Source organism: Diorhabda sublineata, chromosome 11 (genome assembly GCF_026230105.1).
Source record: "Diorhabda sublineata isolate icDioSubl1.1 chromosome 11, icDioSubl1.1, whole genome shotgun sequence".
NCBI lineage: Eukaryota > Metazoa > Arthropoda > Insecta > Coleoptera > Chrysomelidae > Diorhabda > Diorhabda sublineata.
In genome coordinates, this window is record NC_079484.1 from 6,997,433 (window position 1) to 7,009,785 (window position 12,353).

At 30.3% G+C, this 12,353-nt stretch overlaps 3 protein-coding genes across 6 annotated transcripts in view; 2 read left to right on the plus strand and 1 right to left on the minus strand.

The window, feature by feature from the left end:
- The first annotated feature begins 2,402 nt into the window (after positions 1-2,402).
- On the plus strand, positions 2,403-7,686 carry LOC130450067 (NADH dehydrogenase [ubiquinone] flavoprotein 1, mitochondrial). Its single transcript, XM_056788239.1, has 7 exons — positions 2,403-3,043; positions 3,134-3,361; positions 3,471-3,763; positions 3,830-4,060; positions 5,185-5,417; positions 5,651-5,823; positions 7,233-7,686. The coding sequence occupies exons 1-7, from the start codon at positions 2,995-2,997 to the stop codon at positions 7,460-7,462; spliced, it is 1,437 nt and encodes a 478-aa protein (XP_056644217.1). The 5' UTR covers positions 2,403-2,994; the 3' UTR covers positions 7,463-7,686.
- Positions 7,687-7,808: 122 nt separating this feature from the next.
- LOC130450068 (chromatin complexes subunit BAP18) lies at positions 7,809-11,134 on the minus strand. 2 transcript variants are annotated; one of them, XM_056788241.1, is made up of 6 exons: positions 10,928-11,131; positions 10,777-10,868; positions 10,505-10,603; positions 10,344-10,443; positions 8,919-9,058; positions 7,809-8,174 (listed from the first exon to the last, which is right to left on the minus strand). In XM_056788241.1, the coding sequence occupies exons 1-6, from the start codon at positions 10,943-10,945 to the stop codon at positions 8,168-8,170; spliced, it is 456 nt and encodes a 151-aa protein (XP_056644219.1). In that variant the 5' UTR covers positions 10,946-11,131; the 3' UTR covers positions 7,809-8,167. The 2 variants fall into 2 exon arrangements, with proteins under 2 accessions (XP_056644219.1, XP_056644218.1); XM_056788240.1 differs by having other exon boundaries at positions 7,813-8,179; positions 10,928-11,134.
- A 767-nt stretch (positions 11,135-11,901) lies between these two features.
- LOC130450071 (major facilitator superfamily domain-containing protein 1-like) overlaps positions 11,902-12,353 on the plus strand; it is a 28,238-nt gene continuing 27,786 nt past the window's right edge. For 2 of the 3 annotated variants that reach the window (XM_056788243.1, XM_056788244.1), the window contains exon 1: positions 11,902-12,253. In XM_056788243.1, coding sequence (XP_056644221.1) covers positions 12,127-12,253 — 127 coding nt within the window. In that variant the 5' untranslated portion in view covers positions 11,902-12,126. The remainder of the gene's footprint in view (positions 12,254-12,353) is intronic. The other variant, XM_056788246.1, reaches the window with a different exon arrangement.

Consider the following 12,353-nt stretch of genomic DNA (forward strand, 5'->3'; position numbering starts at 1 on the left):
AGAGAGAAAATGAATATTGTCTGCACCGTAACGTAGTGGCGTTTTTTCCTATACCAACTGTCCATATAGGAGTATTACATATATGATGTCTCAGTTCTGATGGTGGCTATGTTGAAACATGGCTAAAACTTTGCTATACTTGTTGCCGATGAATATGGTCCTTAATTTCTGGGTGTGCCCCGTATATTCGTTGTATAGTAAAATAAAATTTTATGCCATTTTATGGTGAATGGTGAGTATTATCTCCACTTTCCAGTACAATATATTAAATCTAACCGAAACTATCACTTACTACACTAAAATATGAATCAATCATTGAAATATTTTTAGCACCTTCTACTGCTTTATCCATTTTTTGTCACTTAAATGATTTATTAACACAAGTGTTCCAACTTCTCATTGTTTACAAGTAATCAACATATTTGCTACATATCTCTTACATAACAAACATTGCTTCATCATAATATTTCTTATTATGTCCCTATATTAAAAATATGTTTAAAATAAATAATAAATACCCACAGTAGACAAAGCAAATTTACAAGAATTTCAAATTTCTATAGCAACAATAAACATTGTACAAATCGTTCAAAGTACAACGAACATTTCTTGTAAGAAAACAATGTATATCAAGAGAATTATGAAACGTTCGGCGATTAAATAGCCATTATCGTTATTCATTGGGGACAGAAAATGCAAACACGTGAACATTTTTTTAAATGCGTGATTGAAGTGTCTAAAAATATACAGTATCTATATCAAAAACCGTTTTTAGTTATTTATTCATAATATCATATAAAGAGAAATTAAAACAAACACATTTTCTGTGCTTATATTAAATTAAAAAGAATGTAATTCCAAAATATCCTTGACTCGTCTTTTCAATAGAATAACTACTGAAAGAGACATAAAATAATAATAAGAGATTTTATTTAGTTGCATAAGTAGAAATATTGATATCACAAAGACATACTGAATACTCCAACACTCACAATTACACTGGCGGATGCGCAGTCTCTGAAGACGATAACTTGGTTATCGAAACGCGCGTCGGTCACTGTCATTGTGAGTGTTGATGAAGTGGTGGAATAAACAGTGTATAAAAATACATAAAAGATAAAAATGGTCTAGATTTGAATCTCAAATTCGTCTTTATACCTTTTAAAAATCCTTGACTCTCCTTCAATTTTATTATAGAATATCGACCGGGAGAAAAAGAAAACAAAATTTCATTTAGTTGTGTTGTGATATTAGACCATAATATTCAAACAGTAAATATATTTAATTTAATAATAGATGAGAAAATAAATATAAAAGTATAAATTTCTGTATTTTTTTTTCTAATACTATAACTCATTTTTAGATTTTCTAGAATTTAGTTTGATTTTTTGTTAAATCAGCTAAATCTTTTATAAATCTAAACAATAATACTCTGTATTTAAAAAGAGAGAGAATAATCATATATGTAATACTCCTATATGGATAGTTGGTATTGGAAAAACGTCCCTATATTACGATTCCGACGATATACATTTTCTCTCTCGTTCTAGATACTTTATCTATACTGCGCATGCTTGAGTATGCGCAGAACCGAGCTGGAACCTCGGAGGATAGAGAAATCGTTGCCATTCTGTTTTCCTCAGTCGGAACAACTTCCAATTACAAAAACTGTACATACAGAAGTATTACATATATGAGATCATCTAATATATTACAACTACTTATTCTCATTAATAATTTGGTCACTAAAGCTTGGCTTATGCAGCCAAAATTACAACTAAAATTTCTCGGTGGTAATTTTTTTTATTTATGCAGTAAATTAAGGATAATTATGAATTACTGGTAATCCAATAGAAATTTCCTGTATGGTTAGGTTAATACAATACAATAATACCACCAATACAGATTGACCTGACGCATAAGAATTAAAGTAAGAAGTTAAAATTTGTCGAACTCTTAAGTTTAATTTAAATTTCAAGTTACTGTTCATTTTCTGCATAAACTTCAAGTAGCGTTTCAATGTATTTCAATTAGTAATTTAATTTATTAGTTTATTGTTTAATTTCCATTTATGGCAGCATAAACACTTCTTAATCGATACAAATATTTTACCAGATAATACTCTACCCACAGAATTTACCTCTAAGATGAGTATGGTATGTTTTGTGACTCTTTATAGAAAGAGCCTCTAGTATTTGGAAGAGAAACTAATAGATGTCATGGAAGATTGACATGGAACCTTGAAATATAGAATAATAATGTGATCTATGACAATAATGCAGTCGCCAGCTGCTCATAATAAACGATGGAGTTGAGATACATTTTTAATGGAATTCGCAGGCGAAGTGTAAACACACTACATTTGCTTGGGATACGAGAAACAATGTTAGCATTTCTAACGCAGTTCGTGCTGTGCATAACACATACGTACTAGTCGAATTGTCATATTTCGCTTTTTGCGTTAGAAATGTACCCTTAGGTGACATGATGTTTTTAAATAGTCTAGTAAATAAAATTTAAAATGTCAAGGTCGTTAGGAAGTGGAAAAAAAATTCAATTCTGATTGAATATAACGTTTAATGTACTTAATATGGTTAACAATGTAGTTTTTTATACAGTTTTCTGTACTTGTGACTTGAAAATGCTTAAATTTTTATAACTTGGAAATTTAAATCGCACTATTGTACAAAACTTATTTACTTACGTTGTTGTTTCCTAAACATTTCAAATTATTAGTAGATTTATTATTAGCACAAAATGAACGACAAGCAACCGCATAAAACCAAACCGTAAGAGTCATATAATACAATTATATGATTTTTACATTTTTATATTTACCGCTATAAAAACAAGGCTCTTGAGAACCGTCAATTATATGTCAAAATTATGAAAATAATTTATCTATGAATCGTACTGTCAACTGTGACGACTGAGAACTGTTGTAGTAAAGTAAAGATTGTATGGTATAATAATAAAAATATTGCGTCTGATATTATGGCTGCAGCTTTAGGCCGAATCACGAATTTAACAAAAACCCAAGTTGGTAAGTTTATTCGTATATATTCAAACCTTTCAAACTCATACTCGACATGTCTGTTTTCGTTATATAATTCAGTAATTTCTGTTGGTTTAGGTCAGTATATTCCAGCAATATGCAATAACCAAATAGTATTTTACTCAGCACCTCCAGCGGGTACTCCTCCTCCGCAAACTAAAACTAAATTTGGACCCCTTGCTGATGAGGATAGAATTTTCACTAATCTTTATGGAAGGCATGATTGGAGACTAAAAGGGTCGATGAAAAGGGGTGATTGGTATAAAACCAAAGAGATTCTACTTAAAGGAGCAGACTGGATAATAAGTATGCAAATCAGCAAGCAATATTTCACAATATTGCAAATTTAATAACCTATCGAATAAAAGTGAAATATAATTATTTAATACTTGATTATAATAAAAAAAATTTGTAGATGAAGTTAAAGTTTCTGGTCTTAGAGGTCGAGGAGGAGCTGGTTTTCCATCAGGTATGAAATGGTCATTCATGAATAAACCAGGGGATGGTAGGCCTAAGTACCTTGTAGTCAATGCTGATGAAGGAGAACCAGGTACTTGCAAAGATAGAGAAATCATGAGGCATGACCCTCATAAACTTGTGGAAGGATGTTTGATAGCTGGAAGAGCTATGGGAGCTAAAGCAGCCTATATTTATATTAGAGGAGAATTTTATAATGAAGCATCCAATATGCAAGTAGCAATTGCAGAAGTTAGTGCAACTTCATAAAATATGATCTTCAATAGTTGTAATAACAAAAATCTTAAAAATTTTCAGGCTTATCAAGCAGGATTCTTGGGTAAAAATGCTTGTGGTTCAGGTTATGATTTTGATGTATTCATGCATAGAGGTGCAGGTGCATACATATGTGGAGAAGAAACTGCTTTAATTGAATCTATTGAAGGTAAACAAGGAAAGCCACGATTGAAGCCCCCATTCCCAGCAGATGTTGGTGTGTTTGGATGTCCTACAACAGTTACAAATGTGGAGACTGTTGCTGTTTCACCTGTAAGTAATTCCAATTTTGTTACTGTGAAATTAATTTACTAGAATTTTAGATTCTTGTAAACTGTATAATATAAATTCAAAACTTAACTGTAAATTTTAAGAGATTACTTGTAGATAATGTAATTATATGCCCTACTTTGAATAGGACAGTCCTGCTTACAGTCTGACTCTTCCCTAAACCACTAAGAAAAAATTGTTCCTATTTTGCAAAAAAACGAATTTATATGGTTAGTTTGGCGAGGGATCATCATCACCAGTGACTTTCTCTATCCTCAAATGCCTTCCTTTCCAGTCTCTTCTAAGGACCATCTAGTTTGCTGCACCAATCTTTGTAGCATCTTCAGAGACTTTATCTCTCCATCTTAGCCTTGGTCTCCCTCCGCCTCAACTGCCCCTTGGTATGGCATTAAAGTTCTTTTTGGTGCTACATGCCCATCTTGATTGTTGTTATCATGTAAAGCTCAAAGTTTTATCTATGTCTCCAGAAGTTATTTTCTTGGACAGCCGTACAATTTTTTCTCAGTATCATTCTATTGAATAGTAGTTGATAGTAACTTTTCATCAGTTTCTGTTAGGGTCCAGATTTCTGAGCCATTCATTAAAACTGGTACAATTAAGGTCTTATAGATTCAATCTTTAAACTTCTTGAGAGACTCATGTTTTGGCAAAGTATAAGGATATTTTTATGCAGGTTTCATGAAATGGCTCTAATATAGGAAAAAGGAAGTTTGGTTGGTGAATAGTTTCACCAGGTTACTAATGGAAAAATGTAGAATAACTGCAACAATAACTATTCAAGAATTTATTCTAAAAATGTATTAATTCAGTACAGAAGAGTTTTTAAATGGACAAAATTAACTTTGAGCTTATGTAGGCAAAGGTAAAGGATGTAATGGATTTGATAATCACTTAAAGCTAAAAAATCAAATTTTCTGATAAGTTTATTTCCCATTTCTAAGTTTGTGTAAGATAAAAAAATCATTGAATTACAGAACACAATTAAATAGTACAGTTTTAGTTATTCTTAACAGGTCTTCTGTTCTTTAGTTGTTTGCTCTCTTTAACCTAACTATGTAAAGGAAAATGGTCTTGAATTTCATATACATTTATTTTTTCAATTCCAGACAATTTGTAGAAGAGGTGGTGCATGGTTTGCTTCTTTTGGTAGAACCCGTAATTCTGGCACAAAATTATTTAATATATCTGGTCATGTTAACCGTCCATGTACAGTAGAAGAAGAAATGAGTATACCTTTAAAAGAACTTATCGAATTACATGCTGGAGGTGTTACCGGAGGTTGGGACAATCTTTTGGCTATTATTCCTGGCGGATCATCAACTCCTTTAATACCAAAAAAGTAAGTTATCAAATATTGAGAAAATATATCTATGGATTCCTTTGACTACCAGTTAATGTATAGACAAAATACTCATCAAGTATCTAGGGGGTCTAATTTCTAATAACATAATCCAGTTGTATAATTGTGTTCCTAAAATGTGTGGAAGAATAGTAGTTGTAGTTTCCTTATAGTTTTTTCTAGAAATGTCTCTTCTGATGATTTATGAGTAAACCTATTTTCCATTATTTTAGGGTTTGTGAAGATGTATTGATGGACTTTGATGGTTTGGTTGCTGCTCAAACCAGTTTGGGAACAGCTGCGATTATAGTCATGAATAAACAAACAGATATAGTTAAGGCAATTGCTAGGCTTATTATGTTTTACAAACATGAGTCATGTGGACAATGCACACCATGTAGAGAAGGTAAACAGCAATAATATATTATATAATCTTGTTTTAAAAACTTCTTCACTCAGATATATTTTTATATAATAAATGAATAGATATTCTTGATTAATTAGATTCACGTTTACTTAGATTATGATGACGTAGATTCAACTGTGTTCATCATATTGCCTCTTCGGATGAAAACTGTATAATCTCAAAGTATATAAGATGGTATTTTCAAAAGTCCTCAGTAGATATTTAATGCCAGTGCACTTCCAGTGGCGATTTATGGAACTATCTTTCTTTGTCACTATTCTAGAGAAAATGTGTGCGATTCTGAGCAATTCTGTATTAATTTTCGACATCTGAAAAGGCGATATGCCACTGGATGATTCTAAGCTTAGTTTAGTTATAATCAATATGGCAATATTAGTTAGTATGGGCAACATCGACCTAGATTGGTCCATTGTGTTACCCTTTATTTTTCACAATTTGGAAACTGAATTATTTAACTAACCACCTTCCTATCTTTTTTCCTTTTATATCTTCTTTCTAAGCATTTCGAATCTAAAATAAAATTGTTTATTTTTTCTAGGTAGAACACCAGTAGAGCAGATAGTAGATTGTCTCTTTGTGATAGTTGTACATTATCACTTGTAATTTCTGGAGTCTGGGGTCAAAAGGTCCGGTGATCACTCCAATGATCTTCTGAGTTGAATATTATCTTTTCTGTTTCCTCTTCTTTCATCTTTGGACAAATCACTCTAGATATTGTGCGATCTCTTTTGTCTGACCATAAATCTTGATGTTAGGTTAGGTTACTATCTCTTTGGCACCATCTTTTCTACTTGCACTTTGTGAAAGTCTATCTGCTCCACTATGTGAAACTATATGTAATGAACAGCATGGTTTTTATCCTGGTAGATCTACGGTCTCGAATTTAATGTGCTTAAATCAGTTTAAGACAGCACAATTGGATAGCGGTGGTCAGGTTGATGTCATCTATAAAGATTTTTCCAAAGTTTTTGATCACTTGTATGATTGTATTCCTCTGATCAAGGTATCCAACATTGGTTTAACTGATACATTTACCAACTTTCTTTAGGTCATACCTAACGGATAGAAAACTTACTTACCATGATTTTAACTCCATAGAAACAAAAAATTTTTACCATTCTTTAACTTTCTCTTTATTTGTATTTGGAAGAGTAATCAGAATTCTAGAACTGCTTACTTTTTTTCGTATTTTTGTGTGTATATTTTTTACAATTCATCTAAATGTACCATTGTTTATTTGTACTTTACAATTTACAACATTAATTGTTCAATTTTTTAATTCTTATGTATGTATTTTCCACCTTTTAATTGGCCTTAGGGCTGTAGAGTGGTGTAAATAAATAAATAAATAGAATGTTTGTTCACGACAACTTTTTTATTTATTCTAGGTGTAAATTGGATGAACAAAATGATCTATAGATTCGTTGATGGCAACGCCAAACCCGAAGAAATCGATATGTTATGGGAAATTAGTAAACAAGTTGAGGGCCATTCGATTTGTGCTCTCGCAGATGGTGCTGCATGGCCAGTACAAGGTCTTATAAGACATTTTAGACCAGAATTAGAAGAAAGAATGAGGAAATTCCACGATAAGAAAAGAGCTGCAGTTAGTTCATAATTACATAGGATACAAAAACAATTTTTTCCTGGATTTTCAAAACTTGCAAATATCGAAGAAATATATCTACTACAGAGCTTTGTATATATGTCAATTTTATGTTAAGTAAAGTGGAGGTTCACAAGTTATTATTTGTACATCGATAATTTTAATATGAAGGAACATTAAAGACATACGATCCACTGGTATATTGAAATATAAATGCAGTTTTATCAACTGTTGAATATTTACCTGTCTTATTTCAAACTTGAATTTAAATTAATTTTCAAAAGTTGAAACTTCTTAATACAATTTTAGAATTTGTTGAAATTGATTTCTAATATGAGTTATGGGGAAAATGGCAAAAAAAGTGAAAATAAGTCTTTATTACACATGGAAATTACAAAAAATTTGTCTAAAACAGAAAATGATAACATACATTGTTTGTAAAACTTATATATATACACCATGGTGCATATTTACAAGACTTCTGTGATTCCGAACAATACTTTTCTACTCCTGTATCTAAAACATGATTACACACTTATAAATATGAAAGGCTGCTGTCTCACTAATCTTTATCAACAGAAAAGCTAACACAGTAAGGTTGTTATAAAACGTGGACATGAATTCCTATGTCTACATAATCAAAATAATTTTTTTATTAAAAGGTCAGAATATTTATATTTAACATCTTAAAATACTCCTTGAACGCCTGGTTTGACATTAGGGTCTTTCCTGAAAAAAAAATACGTTTGTATATATTTTGATTTATACTGTAAGGTCAAAATTGATTTGAAATAGATGATTTATTAAAATCAAAATCGAGAAAAAATATACGTAAATATCTAGTGAAAATTGGAGAACTATCATGACATTAACATTAGACCAAAAATCAAAAAAAAAATTGACAAAAAAATCTAGTAAAACTAGGAGAACTAACATTACATCAACACATTTGGTCTTGGTTTTGATAAAGAATTTTGCAAATCTTTATGTTACAGTACTATAGAAACAAAATACCAAAAAATAAAGATACTTACTCATTGATCCATAAAACACATCAAAGTTGCAGAAAAAAAGAAAATATCAGTTATTAAAACAGTACAAATATGAAAAACTAATTTATTTCGTCCCAAATTTAAAAAAAAAATCAAATTATGTATTCACCAAACCAATAGTCAACTAATTAAATTTTTTTGACATTTAATATAAAAGATTAAAAGTTAGATTTAACTGACATGATTTAATTAGTAATTTGCCAAAACTGCTTTTTATAAAACTTTTTCCTATTACCTTAAATTTAAAAGCTACATAAAATCTACCTAATTCTACATTTCTTCCTGTAACTCTCCTAGTACCTTGGTAATTGATTTTGTAGTTTACTTTTTCATATTTTCTTTATCATGAAGTGTTTATTTTAAAGTAAAAGCCAAAGCAAAAAAATATGATTATTATCTAATAAAAATAAACTTACGATGAAACTTCTTCATTTCCACCATCAAATTCTAATTTAACATCTTCATTGAGACCTTCGACATCAACTTCAGACTCTGCTGCATTCAACATATTCAGCGTAACTTCGGATTTTATCATTGGTTGTTGTACATTCACATTCTGGTAATAAAATAAACATTGAAATGTAATGTGATATTCAAGCTAGGTTTGCAAAATGTTCAAATGGTTAAATATTTTTTTCATGAAAATATAACTGCATTTTGAAGTTAAGCACATTTAAATTGTTATAGGTTTTATAATTCTGATTTTTTTTATAATATTTATAATAGCGGTGACAGTTAAATTTTTATATTATCAAATATTTATTAGGTACACATGTGTATCTATGCATCTAAAAATCTGATAACTTTTATTCCTGTGGACATTAACAGTAATTTGCCAGCTTCATAATGACAGTAGGATACTGGTGTTAGAGTATAAACTCATTTTCACCCAGATATTTTTTATCTATTAGTTTCTTCCATTGTCTACTTTTTTCCTTATCTTTCCACACTAAATATAACTCACAAGAAGAAATAGTTGAGATCTGTAACAAAGCAGTCTTCTTCAGGTAAGTTCCCTTTTTTTGTAAAAGCATAATATATGTCTCGGGTTTCTATTCTGTACTTTTACTGCTTGTTTTCGTTTTATGTTAAAACTTGTAATGAATTTCAATATATTAAATTGAGTATTATTTTAAGATTCTCCACTTTTTCTTGATGTTTAAAATAAGGGGATATTAGTTGAAAGTCTTGCACCTAACAATTATTGCTGCAGAATTCAATTTATTTGTTAAACCTGTAGACATACTGAAGTTGTAGCAATGTCTACCTTTTGAAATTAGGTTTTTTGTTAAGAGATTTTTCAGCAGAGTTTTGTTAAGATTTACTTGTGAAAACACTTGTTCAGTATTAGCACTGGAATTCCATAAAGTTGAACTTCTGGCAATCGCTAATAGTTTACACTGTTAAATATAGATGACATACACATTTAGGGAAATATGATGTTATGGGGTCCCAGTCTGCTTCTTGAATTGAGGAACGGCATTCCCTACATGATTTGCATTATTAAACATGAAATCGTGAGATTTGGCATCCCCGAAAGGAATCTTTGCTAATCAGGGCCAAATCTAATCTTCTCCATATGAATAAGGTCTTCATCCAAATCACAAGAACGCAAAGAATATAAATCAAATCAATATATACTGTAGACTTCAAAGTTAAGGCAACAATTTAATTTTATTTCCAACAATATTTTGGAGGATGTTTATGGGTATAGCAAATATTTTTATAATTATTAAAAAGTACATCTATTTTTTTTATTGTAGTTCTGTGTATATATCCATACCTTTTATGTTATCAACAATAAATTCTAACAAGTTAAAATTCATTCAGTTAATAATTACCTGTTGTAACTGAACCGATGATAATGTCTGATTCACCTGCCTCACTGGTAATCCGGCATCCTCAAAAGCCTTCTTCTTCAAAGCAGTCCTAATTTGTGATCTGATATTAATAATAAAAAGTTATAACTTCGATTCAGAAGAAATTAAGATATATGACTTACACTGTCCGCCTTTTTATATGATCACTAATTTGATTTAAGCCATCTGAAAATTGCTTCACTACTTGGCGCAACATCTCAATTTCTTCATCAGTCCACTTTCTATACAATATAATAACATTAACAATTCCCAATGAAAAAAAAAAAAGAAAACAGCTTAATAATTATAAACTGCGATTTTTAACATTGAAGTAATAATTTATGATTAATATCAATTTTACTACATGTTCATCATGTATTTAAACCTATTCCAAAAACTCGAGGAAGGAACTTACCCTGTTGGAGATTCTGCATTAGGATGCAACTGCATAGTTAAATCACCCAATTTGTTAAATGCTTGGCCGGCAGCTGTAAATATTTCTCCAACCTAAAATAATTGTAAAGTTGTATTACAACCACAATTGATTAAGTTATAAAAACAACTACCTTGCTGGCTGAACTCATTTTTTAAATTAAATACTTATAACGGTTAAACAAAAAAGTCTATTTTAAAATAACAATTCCATAAGAAAATACAGTGAGATGTAAATATATCACTTCAACAATCACAAGCATTTGCCTTTTTCTAAGTAACTTCTACAGCTGTCAGCATATATAAAACTACAAAATTAAATTGAGGTTATTTGTGTTATTAAAAAGAGAAGAAAATGCTCAAAGCACATTTCGGAAAACTCAATCATGATCTGATTGCTCGGAAGCTAGCCCACGTAGACTGTTGGTCGGAAACTAACAAGGTCGTAATCATATGATAGCTTCATTTTTGTTAGACCAGTGGGTAAATGCAATTAACTGACGGGATGTTTCGTTTGTTTTTCTTTTTTTGAACTTTAAAAATGAGTAATGTTCTTTATATGGTTGTCTACGATTAGTTCTCATGAACAGCATAATTGATAGGTTACCGAGGTTTACGGTTTTTATACTTTTCGGTATTTCAACATAATTGGTAGTACACTTTAGTGAATAATTATTAAACATCTATATGTTATATAAGAAAATAGATTACATGAAAAAATCAACGCCCAAAAAGATAAAAAAAATTGAAGATTTTTGTAGATCTTGTTTTACATTGGAAATTTCGTTTTGGTCTAGGATCCGCAATAGCTGATAAGCTCTTTATCTAATCCAGGGTCATGGCACAGATCATGGTTTGTTGTGGGTCATAGTTTCTGAAAAGCCCAGGAAATTAGGTTATTATGTTGAATATTTTGAAAATGTCGTAAAGTGAATTTATTAATGTATTTAATTGATACTATAAAATAATAATATTTTATTCGAATTTTGCCGTCTCAAGTGTTAGTTATGGTTCATTTGGTACTACATAATGCACTGCTCTCCCCCATATTTCTATTGTTAATCGCTATCACTTTATCAGTTCCACTTTTTCGCACGATCTAAGCCATATATATTGTTTATGATCATTAGATTGTGACAGAGAGAATTTATTCTTTGTCATTTTATTTTACTTTCCTAGAAACTAGGTTAGGGAGAAATGTCACGAAAGTAAATAGAGTAGGAATTTATAATATTATTTAGAATTCAGTGCTCTAAGTGATAATTTCTATCTAAAATAATAAAAGACGAATATAATACTAATAAACTCCAGACATAGTTCATAAATAGCAAAAATGGAAGGTGGTTCGAATATTCAAGAAATCGAGGACCCCCCTAGAGGATTTATTAACTTTTTTATTCACCCTTCAAGAGCAGGAAACAGATTTGTAGTTTTATTTTTTTTGTGTTTTCTCAGTTTCGGTAAGTACTTAATATTAGGTATCACATTTTAACAATAACATGTTGACACATTTATGACATTATAGGTAATTTGATATTTTGGGCAGTTTTATTTAATTAG